This window comes from Hemiscyllium ocellatum, chromosome 3 (assembly GCF_020745735.1).
Source record: "Hemiscyllium ocellatum isolate sHemOce1 chromosome 3, sHemOce1.pat.X.cur, whole genome shotgun sequence".
Classification (NCBI taxonomy): Eukaryota; Metazoa; Chordata; class Chondrichthyes; order Orectolobiformes; family Hemiscylliidae; genus Hemiscyllium; species Hemiscyllium ocellatum.
Genome location: NC_083403.1, coordinates 71,208,651 through 71,229,407, shown reverse-complemented (window position 1 = coordinate 71,229,407; position 20,757 = coordinate 71,208,651). Strand labels below are relative to the sequence as shown.

At 37.7% G+C, this 20,757-nt stretch overlaps 1 protein-coding gene across 3 annotated transcripts in view; it reads left to right on the top strand.

Moving 5' to 3' along the window:
* tbc1d32 (TBC1 domain family, member 32) overlaps positions 1–20,757 on the top strand; it is a 254,565-nt gene that overhangs the window by 150,951 nt on the left and 82,857 nt on the right. For all 3 annotated transcript variants that reach the window (XM_060850904.1, XM_060850896.1, XM_060850912.1), the window contains 4 exons: positions 3,942–4,064; positions 4,164–4,272; positions 16,437–16,530; positions 20,081–20,197. In XM_060850904.1, the coding sequence (XP_060706887.1) occupies positions 3,942–4,064; positions 4,164–4,272; positions 16,437–16,530; positions 20,081–20,197 (443 nt within the window). The remainder of the gene's footprint in view (positions 1–3,941; positions 4,065–4,163; positions 4,273–16,436; positions 16,531–20,080; positions 20,198–20,757) is intronic.

The following is a 20,757-nucleotide window of genomic DNA, read 5'->3' as shown; positions in this document are numbered from 1 at the left end:
TTGAATGATATCAGTTGAGTGGGTTCACTTCTCTTACCAGCTGAGGTTCCAACAAGGACTCTCCTCATTTTGCAAGGTCTACTGCAGGAGGGAAGTATACAGTAAATGGCAGAACCCTTAGAAGAATAGCATACTTGGGGATTGAGGTGTAAGATCCACAGTTCTCTGAAAATGCATTCAGAAGCGGATGAAGCATATTAGCATATTTGCCTTCATCAGTTGGGAATAGAATATAACGGAGAAAGTGAGAACTGCAGGTGCTGGAGATCAGAGTTGAAAAGTGTGGTGCTGGAAAAGCACAGCAGGTCAGGCAGCACCTGAGGAGCAGGACAATTGACATTTCGGGCATAAGTCCTTCATTAGGTGTGTGTGTGTGTGTGTGTTGTGGTAGTGAAGGGGGCTGCAAGATAAATCAATGGGTGGGGGTGAGTTAGCTGGGTATGATGATGATGATGAGTTGGAGGGGAGGGTGCAATGGACAGGTGGGAAAGAAGATGGTCAAGTAGGGTAATTCAAGAAGGTGGTGCCGAGTTGGAGGGTTAGACCTGGGATGTTGTGGGGAAAAGGGAGTTGAGGAAACTGGTGAGGTCAACATTGCTGTGATGTGGTTGGAGGGTCTCGACAGTAGATGACACATTCTTCCTCCAGTCGTCGGGTGGCTTGGATTTGAAGGTGGAGGAGACCAATGACTTGCAGGTCCTTGGCAGATTGGAAGGGGAGTTGAAGTAGTCGGCCACAGGGCGGTGGGGTTGTTTTGATGCATGTGGCCCAGAGATGTTCTCGGAAACATTCCGCGAGTTGATGTCCTGCCTTCCCAACGTAGAGGAGACCACATTGAGAGTAACAGACACAGTAGATGACGGGTTCGGATGTGCAGGAAAATCTTTGCCAGATGTGGAAAGATCCTGTGGGGCCTTGGACAGAGGTGAGGGGGGAGGCACGGGCATAGGTTTTACCCCACCCACAAGGGTAGGTCCCTACCCCATTGCATTCTGCAGAGACCATTCCTTCTACGACTCTCTCGGTAGTTCCACGCAACCCCCCCCTCTCCCAACCAACCTACTCTCCACTCCCAGCACCATCCCTTACCACCGCAAAGATGCAAAACCCCTCACCTCCATCCAAGGCCCCAAAGGATCCTTCCACATCTGGCAGAGATTTCCTACACATCTAAACACCTCATCAACTAAGTGTGGCTTGGATGGATTTTAGGGAAATTTGATTGTAGCTAACAGATACTACTTCAGGCAAAAGGCTTTCAAGTTTTAAAAGAAAACACTTGTACAATGAAAGGGGAGTGGCCAGTCTCCCAGCTCAGCACTCTCTGGTTTGATTTGGTTTTGGCAGTCTGGCTACTCACTGGAAGCAGTCAGGCAGTTTGAGGCTGCTGATTCAAGAAACTGCTACATGGAAGCGGGTGTTCTATGCTGCCATCTTTCTCTCTGACATCTCTCTCTCTCTCTCTCTCTCTCTCTCTCTCTCTCTCTCTCTGACATCTCTCCTGTAAGATCCCATGTTTGATTTTACATATTGTGCCAAGGGGTGTTTATGGGAATTGTTGCAAGTATTTGGTTTAATCTGTTGGGTTTCTCCAGTATTCTATGTATTTATTTCCTCTCGATATTTCTGTTGTAATGAATGACAACAACCACACCAAGGTACCAAGTTCCAAAATAGGGAGAACACACACAAAATAGTACTGGAGGACAACATGAAGCATTCAGCTAATGAATACCTCAGTCTGCATATGCTTAAAACTCGTGATTTTTTTTGTCTTACCTCCTCACCTGGTCATCTGTACTTTAATGAAGACTAGATTGGCTGGACCATAGGAACATTATTTTTTGGTTCTTTGTGCTGATATTAAAAATGTCTTGAAGCGATGTTTTATTCTCAAATAGAGCTGGATGGAAACAGGTAATCTTTAATGAATGAAAAATGAAAAGAATGCAAGCAGAACATATCTCCAAGTGATCATAAACCTGCATTTAAATATTACCGTTTCCATTTCATTTTCTTCTTTATGAAAGCTTAAATATTCAAAGAGATTTGGTGTAGAATTAACATAGTTGAGTTTAAGGAAGCTTTAGTTTATGTTTGCCAGACAGGAGCTAATTAATGGGGCTCGATCACACTTCTTTAAGTATTGGATTTTTTTTACTGACCTCTACCTTCCCAATAACCAGTACTTCTGCAAATTTTCTTCATTTCTCATCTCTCTTCAAAATGTCATCCTGCAAGTTCCTCTAACTTTTACTACTGCAAAAAAATGAAATATCAACCCTTATTTACATAGATGGCAATTGGGTCTGAGCTAGCATGACGCTAAGTGGCTTCTCCCCCAAGCCCTGCTTCAGGCCTTCATACTCAGTTACTAGCCATCACTTCCTTCCTTTTATTTCTTTTCAGCTTGTTCATCAGCCTCATTTAAATACAGTTGTAGACAGCACAGTCAGATGGTCCTGCTCTCTCTCATTTTTCTGCGCTGGGGCGCAGCAAAAGTGGGAGGGAGAGTAGTGAAGATAGGCAAGACTAAATCTGTGAATGTTGGAGCAATTCATCACAAATTCTGCATTTCCTACAAAGAAACAAAGAAAATTTACACCCCAAGAACAGGCCCTTCAGCCCTCCAAGCCTGAACTGATCCAAATCTACTGTCTAAACTTGTCGCCCAATCCCTAAGCCTCTGTATCCCTCTGCTCCCCACCTATTCATGCATCTGTCCAGACACATCTTAAATGAATCTACTGTGTTTGTTTTGACTACCTCTACTGGCAACGCATTCCAGACACCTACCACCCTCTGTGTAAAGTACTTGCCGTGTATATCCCCCTTAAAGTTTTCACCTCTCACCTTGAAAGCATGACGTCAAGTTATTGAATCCTTCACCTTGGGGAAAAAGCTAATCTCCATCTCCCCTGCCTACCCCATCTTCATGATTTTGTAGACCTCAATCAGGTCCCCCCTCACAGGTTCCTGGGTTGTCCTTCACTCAAGCCATGCATTATTTTCTCACGTGCAATAAGCTAAAACTTAAGATAATCATGGTGACCTTTCTTGATTTTTGGGTCCCCATCTTTGATTTTTCACAAGCTACTGTTAAACTTCCAAGGCCAATTTGCTCAACATCACAATGCAGTTGGGATACTGTTACACTTCTTGATACCGTCTATAATTAGCATTGATATACAAGTCATTCACTTACTCAGTATTTTTTTTCCCTCCAATCTCTCTCTTTTAACCATTAAGCACAATACATCCAATCTGGCTCTATATTTCAAATAGTGCTCACAAAGAAAATGTAGTATATGGGAAACCCTAGCAAAATCTTCTCTGCAACAGAATATTGTAACCCAGGCCAAACATAAACATGAATATTTTAAAGCAGTCATTAATCTTTCAAATGTCCTGTCAGGCCTGATTATTTCTATGTTGATCTTTTCTGTAGTCTTACAACAGTCTCACTAGAACTTCTGTCACTTAAGGGTATAATGGATTTAATCCTTTTGTTGTGGTTATAAACTAAGAAAAGAATCATCGAACACATGATTTTTGTTGCACTGATACAGCATGGTCATGAAAAGAAACATTTGCTTGAAACCTAGCTGTGTAATGATATCAGTGGAGGACTTTTCTTGTCAGATTTACTGCAAGGTAACTTGAACAATTTGGCATTCCTGACGAATGATGTTACACAATGGTGAGCACATTTTGAAAATTTCAGTGCAAAGAAATGCTTTTCATGAATACAAAAGAATTATGGAGATAACTAAGCAGTCACAGTGCCCATCACTAGGCAAAGCACTTTTTTTTGTATGATTGTTTAGTGTGATTTTTTTTTCTTCTCTGTGCAGAGTTTTAACCAATCCATTGATCATGCCTTTGTATTAAATAAGCAAACAGTTTCTGTTATTGATCAATTTCTAACTTTATGTTCCTAGGTTACTGAGTGTTATGTGTTGCAACCTGGATATTCTTTTACTTTTAGAATCCCAGTACCATGTATCAGAAATTCTCTTGAATGCACAGAAAGAAAATGTTAGAGAAAGCTTAGAAAATCCAGGGTAAGTCCAAGGAAGTCATAATATTGGCATTTACTTGATTATTACATTTTTAAAAAGTAACTATTTTTCCTGAAGTAATTATAATACTGTCTATTTCAGAGATTTCATAATTGATGGCCTGTCTGTGGAGAGGAATCAAATACTTGTCCGCATGAATCTGATTGGGGGACCGTCAGAACGTGTGTTGCCTCCAAGAGTTTTGCAAAAGGTTAAACAAATTCTCCTTCTTATTTTGCAGATTCATTTCATAGAATGGTGTGCATGTTTATTAACCACAGTGACCAGTTCATTGGTCGTCTTAACTCCAGCATTGACAGTAATTGCCACTTCCTTCTTCCTCCTATGTTGTCTCTTCTTTCTGACTGAAGACTCCTACTTCTAGCCCCTGTAAAATTCAACTTTTTGATGCACACCTTCTCTCCCTCAAATAAGACATAATGAGTAGTTATTTTTCCATTGTGTTACGATATCCTACTGACTAATGACGTTATTATAAAAGTACTTCAAACTTTCAAACAAAAGCTAAGAGATACACAACAAGGTTTCAGATTCTATGACTTCTATTTAATAAAACAGTATTGACTAAGCAATATTTTTATGGCCAAATTGTATTTTAAAATATTCAATTCAAAACATTCTCTTATTTTAATGCACCAAAAAACATATTGCGTTGGTATTATTTATACTGTTTCTTCAGTAGTAATTTGGTTTTCCCAAGTACAGTCCAAAGTATTTCTTAGATTCCAAGGATACCATTCCTTTCCCAGTCTTGTACTTTTAGTACCAGAGCTGCCTTTCATGGTAAAGGATCTTTGAAAAATTATTTCTGATGCAAACTGAACAAATCTTCCAGCCTTGTTTCAATCAGCTGTGAATTTAGACTTTTCAATCCAAGCATGAGCTCTCAACTGCATTATTACATGGTGAACCACAGAAACATACTGCCTCTCAGGCATTCTGGTAGACAGTCTATTGGAGAGTTTCAGATAGCCCTCTCAGAACATCTCTCCATGTAACCTAAATCACATAGGCCTTGTATCCAGGTAGAAATAGTTAGCTGTCTTTGAGACCTCAACATTCTCATATTTTGAAAGTAAATGTCCAGTTTCAAGCGTGACCGCTGAGAACTGACATTCTCAAAACCTTTGAGACAGTTATTGTGAGCTCAGGAAGGCTCAGCTGAGTAACAACCATTTGATACCTTATTGGGAAGTTAGTTATAGCAGAAACATCCAGCCTGCAAAAAGAAAGTCCCCATCTCTTTTTCTCACTTCTGTGCAGAGAAAGAAAGAAAAATCCTAGTAGCTTGGTGTTCTTCTCCTGCAAAACCATTGTTGAAAGAAAAAAAACAGACAATAAACCACCTTCAGAGAAACCAAATTGGTGAATCCTGATTTAGTGACTGAAAGACTGAGTATCAGTATGTGCACAACCTCATGTTATTAGCAAAGATTCAGAAGGAGTTGAAAGAAGACCAAATAAAAACTCATCGATGTCTGTGATCCAAACTGGTGCTAGAACTGTGCTCCTCGATGCTACTTTGATTTTTAATTCCCTTTACTACTCATAATACTTGTGCCTTGTCTCGTCTCTTTAATATTTAACAGTCATGCCACCCAATTCTGTTGCCAGGCAAACTTCTGAACAGCACACAACTCTCCCTTCGTTTTACTCCAAAGGAAAGATACAGTCCCAGAACATAACCGTCTTATAAACCTCACAATAGTGACAACTGACATGCTCCAACTATCACAAAACTGCTCAAATCTTCATGTTCTTTAAAACATCTTACTGTTGCCTTCCATCCTTTCATTCTCCCTCCTACACTTTCATTGAATATGTCACTGTTGTGTAGCTCTTACTTGTTGTACCACTTTAGGTTCAAAACTATTTTGTCATTTTGGTTGGGTTCCACTTGTCTGTTGTACTAATAATAGTCAAACTGATCAGAAACATCCTTAGATTACAACCAGTGGTTACTATCTTCTTTGAGTTTCGATACATTCATTAAGCTCAGTCTCCTCCACTGTCTTTTCAATAGCTATCTGTTTCCACAGCAGTGCTTTATCTTGAGTTCATTCCAATCAGTCCTCAACTAATCAGCAGTTGCTGCACTGGCTTCAATTTCTGTACTTTCACAGCCATGTTTGACATTCCCCAAGGTTCTGTCCTTGGCATTTATATTGCTTATCTACATGATGTCTCATAGCAACATTATTTGTACACACCAGGTCAATGTCTATATAAATGGTTGTGAAATGACCTTGCCACATCCTCCTCCTGCCAGTGTCTCCAATTCTAAATCTTAACTTGTGCCATTTAATCATTTCACTCTTTGGCTTTTACTGAAACCTGTGCCTATCGTCTTAAATATGACACAGTTAATGGCAGAAATTCTCATTGTTTTTATTCTATACTTTACAATATCTATCTAATGTTTGAGTGTTACACTACAGAAATTGTTATTCCTGTTACTGTAGTAGCATAAAATATTCTATCTGGTATGTCTTAGTTTAGAAAAATTGTCCTGATAATTTATCTAGCCTCTTTTGTCCCAATGTGATGTTTTTGTTTATGGGTATGTCACACTTATATCTGTAAGTGACTTGCTGCCTTTTATGTGTGTTTGCTGTTATGATCCTATTATGTACTAATGCAGAAATGGGACTCAGAATTATACTGATGGAAAATGTTTCCTTACTCACCATGTTCTGATCTTATACCTGAGTCCATTTTAAACTACTTTTAAACATTAGTAAACTAATCAAAGGCCTTTTTAAAATACAAGTGCTACATACTGACTACAGACTTGATACCTTTACAATGGAAAAAAGAACTAAAACATAATTCAATGTTGACCTTGGGGGAAGAAAAGCACAGTACTGCATTTAAAAAGGATGTCAAAGAAAATGAAAAATACAAATTGCAAGAGGACTTTTAAAAATAGGCAATACCGGGTGCTCCGGTTTCCTCCCACAGTCACAAAGATGTGCAGGTCAGGTGAATTGGCCATGCTAAATTGTCCGTAGTATTAAGTGCATTAGTCAGGGTTAGATGTAGGGGAATGGGCCTGGGTGGGTTGATCTTCGGAGGGTTGGTGTGGACGTGTTGGGTCAAAGGGCCTGTTTCCATACTGTAGGTGATCTAATTTAATCACATAAGGATTTGCAATGAAGGCTAGGTGGGTGTGCAGATAGAATAGAGTTACGAGCAAACAAGATAACGAATCGGGGATTTGACAGAAAAGTAATCTTAATTATGAACTCAGATAAAACATGTATTTTTAATAGGTAAACATTGAGGGTCAACTGCAGCAAAACCAAGAGAATTTTCCCAAAACAGATGCACTTTGGGCAAATAAAGTAAAGCACTGGTGTTAAAAACATGGGGGCAAGTTTTGGTGGAGATGGTGACAGGAAACAACAAGAAAAAGAAAGCAAACAATGTAACAAAATAAACTATTTTAAATAAGAGGCAGGAAATTTTCAGGATTGTTGATTTGAAGAAAATGGAGCTGATACTGAGGTTTAGATGTTGGGTTTTCATTTTTGGAAATGTGTTTAAAAACAATTCTAAGATTAAAGAATTTTATTGAATCTAATTAGTGGCAGAATCTTGTGATCTATTCCATAAGTTAATTATTCATCTGAAGCTTTTAACAGAAAAGTTTTAGACTTTGACATTCTGTAGTTGTTAGCGTGTCAAGGATTATGGGGTATTTAAGAACTTAGTGAATGGCAGGACATTGCTATGCCTCCTTAACCAATGAGATTTAAGAATGGAGAATGAAACAGAAGAATAATAGAACACGATATAGAATAAAGGCAAAGTTGATATAGGAAGAGACATGTGAATCTGCATACATGTTTTATTCAATGGAGTGTGAGATCCATGTATTTGATAAGCACATCGGCTAGGTTGTCTCCCGTGACATGAGTCAAAGTGTGGCACTGCAAAAGTACAGCAAGATTAAATTACTTAGTGTGGTAACAGGCCCTTTGGCCCAACAAGTCCACACCGACCCTCCGAAGGGCAACCTACCCAGACCCATTCGCCTACATTTACCCCTTCACCTAACACTACGGGCAATTTAGCATGGCCAATTCACCATCTTTAGCACATCTTTAGACTGTGGGAGGAAACTGGAGCACCCAGAGGAAACCCACGCAGACACAGGGAGAATGTGCAAACTGCACACAGACAGTTTTCCGAGGCGGGATTTGAACCCGGGTCTCTGGCAGTGCGAGGCAGCAGTGCTAACCACTGTGCCACCATGCCACCCATCAGACAGCATCTGAGGAGCAGGAAAGTCGACATTTCATGAAGGGCTTATGCCCAAAAATGTTGACTGTCTTGCTCCTTGGATGCTGCCTGACCGAAAGATTTCCCATCGCCACATTTTTCAACTCTGTTCTGTCTGTCCTTCGGTCCAACATCTGCAGTCCTCACTTTCTCTCTCTGTAACATGGTATACAATTAAGTATCGGAACATGAGTAAGCCACTTAGCCCCTCAAGCCTGTTTTGCTCAGTTCAAGTCATGCTTGGGAGCAGTAAGAATCAGAGTGTTGATAGACATAAAGGAAGAATTAGGTTAGAGAGGAAAAAAATAACTACACAAAAACAGGAGAATACAGGGAATGAGGAGAAAGGACAACGTGAAAGAAAGAGGTTGGGAATATAAAGGAGGTAGGGTGTAAAGGAGAAGCAGCGAGCTTCAGTAGACTGCTTTGTAGAAGGCCAAAGTGCAACTGCAATAACAATGATCTGAGTGGGGGGGAGTGCGTGACCCATTGACAAAATCTGCAGGAACACAGGGCTGATAACCTGATGAGGAAAAGAGAAAAGCAGCGGTAACACTGAATCTCCCATCATCTAGTAATGGGCAACAAATGTGGCCTTGTCAATGCCACTTATGTTCTGCAAAAGTGTTCTGGACTATCTAAACTACCTGTCAGAGCAGCAGTGGCAGTGGAGACTGCATCTGTCAAGGGAGGCACCATACAGCAGGGACAGCTGCAATCTGCAGACCTTGTTGAATGTCCAACACACTAGCCATTACTTTGAACTTCTTCAAATCCAGCTCTTTCCAGACACCCACTAAGGATGGTGTAAGATATCCTAGATGGTAAATCATTGTTTCATAAGTAGAATGCCTCTCCACACTTTTTTTTTGTTTCTACTTCAGGTTCCCATCTATAGTCGCCCTCTTGCCCTATATTCCTGCCAGTTTGAGGGTGTCAGTCTCTGATCTTCCATTGGCTTTGGATTGCTTCATGTCTGTTGCACACTGAAAGCTTCATATGTGCCTCTTGATTAGCTACAATTCACCAACTCTGGAAAACATGCAGAACTGGCTTTGGAATTCCTTTCAGCTGGTTAACACAATGGATCCAATTGACTTGTACTTCAAGTTCTGAAATTCTTTGATTTAACATTTTGCTTTCATTCGATGAATTCACAGGATTGTAAATACCGCTTAATCCTTCAGTTATCATGCACCGACTGTCCCTATCATCCTAGACTTAACAGGTTTAAAGATCCATCTGAATAATCAAATACTTTAGTCACACGTTGAAGTCATTTACGTTCTCTGTAAGCTGTGCTCATTTCTATCAGTTCAAGGTTTATCTCCTGACCCTTTTCTCCATCAGCTCACTGGTTTTACTTAAGACAGCACCTTGTCCATAAAAATAATCTACCACATGCATTATCCAATCCTTTTCACTTTTGATGATGTTCCATCAATGATACTGAAACTCAGTCAATACATTTTAGAAATAGGATAGGTGTGGAGAGACTACATTAAATATTAAATAGGAAGATAGTCTGGGTTATATCAAGAATTTAACTTAGCATAAGTAAAACAGAGAAACTATGTTTAAAGTAGTGTTATAAAAATCAGGATTAGGCACAAGATCTTTACTAAAAGGCTCTTAAATGTATCAAATGAATTGTTAGATAAAAGACTGAAGGTAGATACTTTAGGGATATTCAAAATGCAGGTAATGATATGGTTGCAGCGTTAGAATATTAATCCAGAACCTTCATTTTTGTTTTCTAAGAAGTTTTTTTTATTCTTGATTATTCTTTATAGTCAACCTTCAAAGAGCTATTGAGCAATAGCTGTATTTCATCATACAGAGCAATGGTGGACAATTTCACTGTCCCCTAAATAGAAAAAAGTTACCAGTGAAAATTGTGTTTCTTTCATGTTTGTAAAAGCAGTATAGTTAATTCCCAAGATGTCAGAATGAAAGAAATCGACTTGGTTAATGTGAGTGAAGACTTCTAACACTGAATGCCTGCTCCCATTCCAGACCACCTGCTTGTAACTTTTGCCCAATGCAGTGACACTATATAAATATTTGGTTTTAATGGATGTAGGCTTGCTTGCTGAGCTGAAAGGTTCATTTCCAGACATTTTGTTACCTTACTAGGTAACCTCTTCAGCGGACCGCAAGCAAAACAATACTGAAAATTCCTGCTTTCTATTCATATGTTTGGGTTGGTGATGTCATTTCCTGTGGTGAAGTCACTTCCTGTCCCTTTTCTCGGGGAGGAGGGGTGTGTGGGGGTGGGGGTGGGGGTGGTGTGGGGGGGTGGGGTCTAACTCAGTGTGTTTGTTGATAGAGTTCTGGTTGGAATGCCATGCTTCTAGGAATTCTAGTGCATGTCTTTGTTTGGCTTGTCCTAGGATGGATGGTATCCTTCCTCATCAGTATGTGAGGATACCAGTGAGAGAGGGTCATGTCTTTTTGTGGCTGGTTGGTATTCATGTATCCTGGTGGCTAGTTTTCTGCCTATTTGTCCAATGTAGTGTTTGGTTTTAATCACTGTTCTGATATTTGACCTAATTACTTGGTTGTGGAACTTTTGCTGTTGGTTAGGCAAGGCTGTACTTGTTGCCACAAATCTACAGTAAAGTACTGTAAGATACAGGATTGAATTGAGATAGTTACAAAATTGTGGACATTTAGGTTGCAGCTTTTTACTTGAATGTTCCAGATATCTAACATCTAATAGTTACCTTGTTAGCTTCCGCCTTTAAATTACCTAAAGTCACTTGAAGACTAGCAGACCATGGCACAGGATTTACATCATGTATGTTGTTAAGGATTGTGAAGGAAATTACTCCCAGTACTCAAAGTTTTCAAATTTATGAGCTGTCTAATCACCCCCCTCCCACAATACAGAATGGGTGCTCCTCCATACATTATAATATTGCTGATCACATCATTTAGCTATTGCATCTGGAATATGTCATTCAATCCCTCAACTCTTTGTCATTTTATCAGATGATGACTGATCATGTCCATTCATCCACCTTTGGTCCATATTCCTTGCTATCTCTATTAAACATCAATCTGTGCATCTCAGTTCTAAAAGCTTCTGTCACTTGCACCACATGAAAGAATAAAACAAGTGATGGGAAGGCCTTCATTTGTTATTCATCCCTCATTGACCTTGAGGTGGATGTGGTGAGTTAACTCCTTAACTCCATCCGCAAAGCTATTTCAAGATTGCTGTTGAAGTAAGTTCCAGAGTTTTGACCCAGTGATGGTAGAATATCGACAAGGTATCTCTGAATGAATGTTATCCTTATTTCTGAACCAAGAGACCTAGGTTCAAATCCCACCTGTTCCAGAGGTGTGTCATAACAAGTCTGAACAGGTTGATTAAAAATGTCTGCAATGAAAATGCGCTAATAACAATACTGCCTTGTGTTTAAAACTTACCCCCCATTTCCCTTTAGAAGAATGAGATGTTGGCATCATGTTGAAATCACTGGAGTAGTAATCTAGAGCCTAGGCTAAAGTCCTGATGACATGGGTTGAGTATGGCTATGGCAAATATTGAATTCAAATTTCATTTTTTAAAAATCTGTAATTCAAAACTAGCCTAATGATAACCATAAGAAACACATTACACCATACAATGGAGCTCTGGATTATACGTATTTGTACATCTCCAGTGGATTGAATCATTGACCATGGCAGGTGGTGGCATAGTGATGTACGTGTTGGGTTTGTAGTGCTGCAGGTTTGATTGTAGCAGGTCGGTTGTGAATTCTGTTTTAGCCTTGGGTGTTGTTTCTTTAAAAGCAGCTGCTGGAACAGAAGGCCCAAATTCAACTCCAATCTGCTCCAGGGATGTATAATACATCTTAGTGAGTTTTGAGAAGATTTGTAGTTGAGGTTGAGGCTCTAGATGTAGGTTTGCTCACTGAGCTGGAAGGTTCGTTTTCAGACATCTCGTAACCGTACTGTGTAACATTATCAGTAAGCCTCCAGATGAAGCACTAGTGGCATGGCACGCTTTCTATTTATGTGTTCAGGTTTCCTTGGGTTGGTGATGTCATTTCCTGTTCTTTTTCTTAGAGCGTGGTAAATCGGGTCCAAGTCAATGTGTTTGTTGATAGATTTCCAGTTGGAATGCCATGCTTCTAGGAATTCTCGTGCATGTCTCCGTTTGGCTTGTCCTAGGATGGATATGTTGGTCCCAGTCGAAGTGGTGTCCTTTCTCAATTGTATGTGGATAATAGTGAGAGAAAGTCATGTCATTTTGTGGCTAGTTTTCTGCCTGTTTGTCCAATGTAGTGTTTGTTACAGTTCTTGCACGGTATTTTGTAAATGACATTAGTTTTGATTGTTGTCTGTACAGGGTCTTTTAAGTTCATTAGCTGCTGTTTTAATGTGTTGGTGGGTTTGTGGGCTACCATGATGCCAAGGGGTCTGAGTAGACTGGCAGTCATTTCCGAGATGTCTTTGATGTAGGGGAGAGTGGCTAGGGTTTCTGGACGTGCTTTGTCTGCTTTGGTTTGTTGCTGAAAAATCGGCGGAATGTATTCATGAATAGCTCTTTCTAAGCTAACTGTGTGAAGGATGTAGCACAGCAGTAATGTCACTGGCTAGTACTACAGAGCCCTAGGCTAATGTCCTAATTCCATCATGATGAAACTTGAATTCAGTAAAATTTGAAATTAAAAGCCAATCTAATGTTGCTCCATACCCATAGTCAGTTGTCAGAAAGCCCAAATGAGTCATTATTATCCTTTATGGAAGGAAATCTGACTTGTCTACAGGTAGTTCTTCTATAACGTAATGGTTGCGTTCTTGTGCAATCCCATGTTATAAAAAATTACATTTTAGAAACAGCGCTTAAAGTGTTCGCAATGTAATTGTGTTGCAGACAACACGTTTTAAAAGTTTGCGCTTCAGAAACTGTCGCTAATTTAGCAATCTCGTTATAGCGAATTTGCATTAACGAAAGGTGCATTATGACAGGGTGACCTGTACATGTGACTTCAAATTCACAGCCATGTAGTTGGCTCTTAATTGCCTTCTAAATGATGTAACAAACAATTCAGTAATATCAAAACTGCTACAAAGTCAAAAGCAAGAAATGAAATCCAGTAGAACACCAGACTTCAACTTTGGCATGGGAAATAGCAACAGCAAACACAGCCCCATTGAACCTGCAAAAGTCCTCCTTCAGACAAGTTGAACAACAGCCTGACATAATTGTTCTCACTTTACAAGTGTAAAGTCATACTTTACAGTCAAGAATCCCAAAATTCAACATCACCATCTCCTGTTATTGGAGGGTCCCCATTAAGGGCTACATTTTTATTTTCGTAGGCTACATCTTTATTTTCAGTACCTCCTCCATTAGCTGATACAATCGTGTAATAACATTACCTTCTGTATTTAAGTTAATATATAAGATATTTGGAAGCAGGATTAGAAGAATACATCAGTATTGTCAAGAATGATCAATGCCATTAAACATAAAGCCACAAGACTAAATTAAAGCATTAATTTCCAGATACTGCAGTATTTAAATTGGCAGAAGACATAGATATTAGTTAACACCACAGCTGGGTAGGAGTGTGAAGTGTGAAGAAGATGCAGAGATGCTTTAGTATGATTGGACAAGTTGAGTGAGTGGGCAAGTGCATGTCAGATAAAGTATGATATGTTTAAATGTGAGGTTATCTGCTTTGGCAACAAAACAGGAAAGCAGATTATTACTTGAATGGTAAGAGATTAGGTGAGAGAAGGTGCAATGAGACCTACACCATTCATTGAAAGTAAGCATTACAAGTGAAGAAGGTAAACAATATGTTGTCCTTCATAATGAGAGGGTTTGAGTACAGCAGTAGAGATATATTGCTGCCATTGTACATGGCCTTGTTGAGACCATATCTGGGATATTGATGCAGTTTTGGTCTCTTTATCTGAAGCAGATTGTTCTGGCTTTGGAGAGAGTGCAACAAATGTTCTTCTTCTCCTTTGACGCTGCCTGACCTGCTGCGTTTTCCAGTAACACATTTTTAAGCTCTGATCCCCAGCATCTGCAGTCCTCACTTTCTCCTAGGTAAAACACAGTAAGGCTATTCCCAATGATTGGGAAGTCCATAATCGGGGATCAACATTTAATGATGTGGGATGCATCATTTGTCACCTAGAGAGTGTTGAATCTGTGAAATTCTTTGCTATAGAAAGCAGTGGAGGCCAGAACATTAAATGTTTTCAAGAAGGAGTTAGATATAGTTCTTAGGTCTAAAGCAATCAAAGGGTATGAGGAGAAAGCAAAAACAAGGAACGGAGTTGGATGGCAGAACAAGTTTGCAGGGCTGAATGGCCAATCCCTACACCTGCAATAAATGTTTCTATTCTAAATGTTTTCAAAATAACTGGCACAAATTCTGCACACAAAAAGCCATCACCTTGAATACACCTTCTGCAGACTAGTGAGCTCAAAGCTAATACTACTTCGTTGCATATTCACAAAGCTGGAATATTTTAAACAAGCATATACTACCCATTCTCCTGCATCTCCGGTCTCAATGTCAGATTTAACTTTTACAAACGACACTGTGTTTACTACATAACTTTCATTATAATCTTACCTTTAGAACAGCTCCTGAACATATACAGTCTTAAGCTTAGGCAATAAGTTTTTGTTATTGTTGTCACATCCCAGGAAATGGTTTTAAAATAAGGTGTTGTTATTTTATTAAAAGTAGAATAGCCATTGGAGAGCTTTTGAATACAAAAATATTCAGCTCACGAGCAGACTGACACGGCCTACGCACAACTTCATTAATCATGGATTACACAGATAGGTGATGAATGTATTAACTCCCTGCCTTATCAAGCAGTATTGTCGAATTAATGCCAGTAAGTGCCACATCGGGGAGATTGAGTTACAAATTCCCATTCACTGGGAATTTGATTAAAACTGTCCACACTCATTTAACTTAGAATTTGTAGCGGTGTTGGAGAGAGATGTTACAGAATTTGTTCAAACTGAGAAGGACAGTGTTCAAACAGATCATGCCACTGAAGTGCCCTTTCTCCAAGCCTTGTTAATAAAATCAAAGTACTTTAGATAATTTATGTTTCCTTAATCGTTACTATTTAGGATTTTATTTATTATAAGCATTGTTTAATTTCCACATGGTTAAATAAACATTCAATGATTTTTGAAGATTTAATGTTCCCTAAAACCCAGTGTTGTAGAAAGTCTACTGACATAATGTTACTGTCACTAAATGAAATCTTTTTCCTAATAAGCACCTTTTTAGCTTTCTTAATGCAATCATTGTGGTGAATTTTCAGCTTGAGAATTTGTATGAAATAAAATTAAATTAGTATTGTTAGAAGATCCATATGAATGTAGAGTTTTGATTTGTTTCAGAAATACAACTGTGATCTTCAAAGAATTAATGATCAATAATGACAATTTGTAATTATTTGAATTCACTATCCTTAAAATTACATCATCACTACAGAGACTGCGTTATAAAATATTAAGCAATTTGAGCAACGGGAAATTTATTATGGATGTGATCTATAATCTTTCTGCGGTAGTCTTTTTTTAAAAAATCAGACAAACTGAGTTCCATTTTGTGATCGTACTCATCAGTATGCTTAAGGTGTAGGATTTGCTGCAGTGTTTCCTTTGTATGCTACATGCTTCTATTAGCTGTCAACGTTATACAAAGGATGAGGAAATTACTGTCATAGAGAAATATTAGTAATCCTGCTGAAATTACAGTAGTTATTTTCCCTTGAGGCTTCAACATCTTATGCATAGACATCAGTACGATCTAAGAATGGTGCCTGCATGGATAATTATGTTAGCATTTTTCATTCACAGAGATGGAAAATTGTATCTATCATCCTGTCTTTTTTCAATTTGGTGGTGTTGCAATGCCATACACTGAAATTGCAGTGCAGCCTGAAAAAAAATCAAAAGCTGAACATGCTGCAAAAAAATCAATAAATGTATAAGTTGGACTTTATAATATGTTGAAAAATTAATTTACAACTGTTTTACAATTATATATTAATCTCTTTTTGCAGGGGAATGACCCATATCGATGGCCACTATTTTCCTCTTACCCTTTACCAAAGTGTTACCTCCGAGAACCATTGAAAAAACCTTCTGTCAAACAAGGTCAGATTCCACAAACTAATTCATTAGTTGTTAATGCCATTTATGCTTTGTAATTTTTAAGGTGATGGCAACAAGTTTAGCTGTTCAGCTAAGGATTGCACAAGACATTCTTTTGTACTTTTGCTAAGCAGTATAGTTTTTCTGTATGATTGAAGAGTAGAACTAAGTTGTATATATTGGTGTCAATGGAATAAACATCTTCGGCTAGACCTGCCAACCTTCATTGTTGCAGCATACTTTGGTTATATAACAGTCTACAACAGTACAACAGAGAAAAAAAAATCCTAATGTTAGAACTGGATTTGTTTCCAAACAAGTCTTCAGCTCACATGCATTGATACTGAAAGTCTTATCTAGTATGAAAATAATAGTGTTGGTAGGATGTTAAGAATAATTTATTGTAATAAAACAGTATGTTTACAGCAAAATTGTGTCTTAAATCAGTCCTTCCCATTTCCTTTGTTTTTATTAGTCAGTCTTTTGATATCCATTATTTATGTCTTTATATCCTTTATATTTCTCATTTGTTTTATATTTGAATTGCACATATTCATTGGTCTGTGCCTCAATTGTCCTTTCACTTTGGGATTCAAAACATACTAAAATACAATTCTTAATATGGTTAACTGAGTGTGGAAGCCTGAACTGATCATAATATTGGACTAATCCTAAAGCAGATAAGTGTTGATGTTAGGTATTGAGCATGAGGGAAGGATTAACATGCTTTTATACCAATGCATCTTGCTAATTCAAACAACTTTGCTGTTGTTTTTCAAATGAGCAGAAACTCTATTGGAATAAAGTAGATTTAACACCTTTGTTTATTTTTACCTCTACACATTTGGCTTTATTCAAGTATCCTGTCACTACAGAGTGGGATCATATATAAAAATATTAGCTGCATTTGTCTGAACTTTTTCACTGCTGTTTTAGCAGGAAAGTTTATCAGAACTGTGTCAAATTTCAAAAGAACTGTAACACAAGTTTGTATTGTACCATTCAGAATTTAAAAATTAGGATGAAGGTTTCAGTAGCAGATAAGCTGAGATAATGGCAATATCAGGCAATGTTATGGAGTTAGAAATAAATGGAATTTAAGATCCTTGGTTACATGCTGATCTCAAGAACAAGTATAATGCCAAGTTTGTAAGCCATTTGGTTCAGTCTCGGTCAGTTTTAGAGTTTTGGGACCATACTTAGCAAAATATCTGGATTGAACTACAGTATAACAATGGACCAAATCTCTTCAATTGGAATACTTCCAAGTTAGATTACGTGAGTAATTGCATTTTGATTTTGTGATTATACTTTCCTAATATATACAGTCAATCATTTGTAAGGAATTTTCAGATAGTTGGTTAAATTTATTTAGCAGCAGTTTAGATATGATTCAGTTAATTAGATAAAAAGAAAAGACATGTGACAATTGAGGATGGTACATGAGTGGAGAGGCAGGAGATTGGCAGTGTGTTGATCTCAAAGTTGTAATGACAGCATCCTGCTTTCTAGATGAAGTGCTAGTGAATTCCTTCCCTGGGTCTTCCTCCTCTTCTGGTCCATCTCCATGTGAAGAAAGTGACTGCCTCTTGAGTACGACTACCAGACAAGGACTACCCTTTAACTCTGAGCACTTCTTGTAATACCTTATTTTGACAGCTGGCAATCATTATTGTGTTAATTACTTGTCTAAACCTTTTAACTAACGAGCCTGGAACAACCTTCTCACCACAGATGTAATCCTTGTTCCAACAGCTGATATGAGAGCAGTTTACCCAATCTAAACCTGTCATAATCTTGTACACCCATCACATCTCTTAATCACATTCATTCCAAGAAAATTAACCCTACTTTCTCCAGCTTAACTTTATAGCTTAAATCCCTTATCTTAGAGCCATTCCATTAAATCACCTCTACATCTTGTCTAGAGCCTCATTTCCTACATAAAATTAATGATCATATTTGGATGAAGTACTCTAGTTGTGACTTAACACAGCTGTTTAAAGATTTACCAGTACTTTCTTGCTTCTATGCTCAATTCAAAGGTTCCATAAGTGTTTCTAATGACTATTGCATTACTATTTTAAATCCACACAAAACGTTCAAGTTTCATTCATGACAGGTTCATTGGTTAGTTTATGTTTTCTGTGCACCAGTCTTCAGAAAGGATATGAAAGCATTAGACAGGGTATAGAAAAGTATTGTGAGAATGCTGGGGATGAGCAATTTCAGTTACATAGATTTGTGAAGTTGGGACTGTTCCAACTTGAGAGATGATTATGAGAAGATTTGATAAAGGTATTCAGAATAATGAGAAGTCTAGGTGGAGTAGATGGACAGTACTGTTCCGATATATGGGAGGGGTCAGATTTTAGGCATTTGACAAATGAAGCACTGGCAGAAACTCAAAGTTCTTTTGCACATTTCACCCTGCCTCTTTTAGGAAATACCTCATTTTCCCAGAATAAGCTACATCCAAAATGGAAACATATTTGCAATATCAAATTACAAAACTGAGAGTGAATTTTAATAGTTTTTTTATAGCAAGATAATAGAGGACATACCTTCCAGTAAATCAAATTTGTATCAGAAATAGGAACTTGAAAACATCCATATTGATAATTGCTGTACTTAATAATGTTCTCCCCTTCTGCACAGCAGTAAGTCCTGTGTGTATGTTGCATTTAAATTAGTTTGAGAAAAATTGTTTAGACCAAATGTAAAATCATACGAAATGCCTTTTTAAAAAATTTATTAATGGGTCATTTTTCCTTGTATTTTTATATAACTTTTAACCTGGAAACCTTTTAAGTGCTGAGCCCCAAATCAATTTGATCATGATTAAGAAGTCATTGCTCCTAAATTTAACGTAAGGAATTGTAATACCATCATTAACAGCTAATATTTCACATTGAAAGTACCTTCATAACTGATTTGGAAAGAATAAAGAGGCATAAAGATCATTTTGTTCAAAATTCCCCTGTGAACTGCTCTGTTTTAAATGGCTCAATTCACTATTATCATCCAAAATTCAATTATATTAACCTACCAAGTTATTTTATTTTATTTTACTTAGCTTGCCTTTTAAACTAATCACATTTGTGCCAAAGTTAGATATCTACTTTCACACTGTGATAGTATTCTTACCTCTGAGTCAGTTGTGGGTTCAAGTTCAACTACATAGATTTGAGCATGAATTCAAGACTTTACTGTATGGTGGCCATGCTATGCTGTCAGAGATGAAACGTTAAGTGAAGCCACTATTTTTCCCCTCATGTATACCTAATAGATCCCATAGGTGAATTTACACAAGGGCAGAGGAGTTCTTCCAGGTATCCTGGTCAATATTGGTCACTGAACTAACGTCACCAAGAAAAGGCGGCATCATTTTCTCATAAATTCTCATAAATTAGAAACTATACTTCAAATGTATTTGATTGTAATACATGTTGTGAATTCATGCGTGTGAAAAGTACTGTATAAGTGCAAGTATTTATCTTTGTGTATTAAATAACATTGTATGATGTTAATAATAACTGATATTCTTATTTAGATAATGAACTCAGTAAGTTGTTGAAAAATTTGGAGTTGCAAACAGACTGGCTGGAAAGCTGTAAAAAGCAGTTCTGTAGAATCATGAAATCCAAACCTGATATTATCAAGGGAAGCAGTAAGTACACATTTCTGTAAAACTACAAACATTTGTAATTTTATGTAGTGACTAGCCTTTTACTTAAACACAAAATATATGTCAATCATCAATAATTTCAAAGGGAATTTCACAATATCATCTCCAGGTTTAAGTTTTATTTTTTTACAACAATCCTTTCGTCAATTTCTTTGTGTTTAAAAAGTAGTCACTTTGGTTTATAAATTTAATGGTATGGCAGTGTTTTTCCTTTTAAATTAAAACTGTGCTCAGATTGATCAGTTTTGTTTTAATCACATTCAAACCATTTGGTTTAAATTATACCAATAGCTTCCTGCATTCCACATTCAAAGATAAACTAAACTGAATTCAAGACTTTGGCAAGACTAAAAATCCTAAAGTAACAAATCCACAAGAATAAATATTATCACACTTTTAAAACTTTCATATTAAATTTTTGCAGCACTGACATGTAGTTCATGAATATTGAGAGATTCCACTGGTTTAGAATGCATCCTTTTTTTAAAACTACAATGAAAAACTATTATTACAGCAGAAAGATCGTTGTGACCATTTCAATT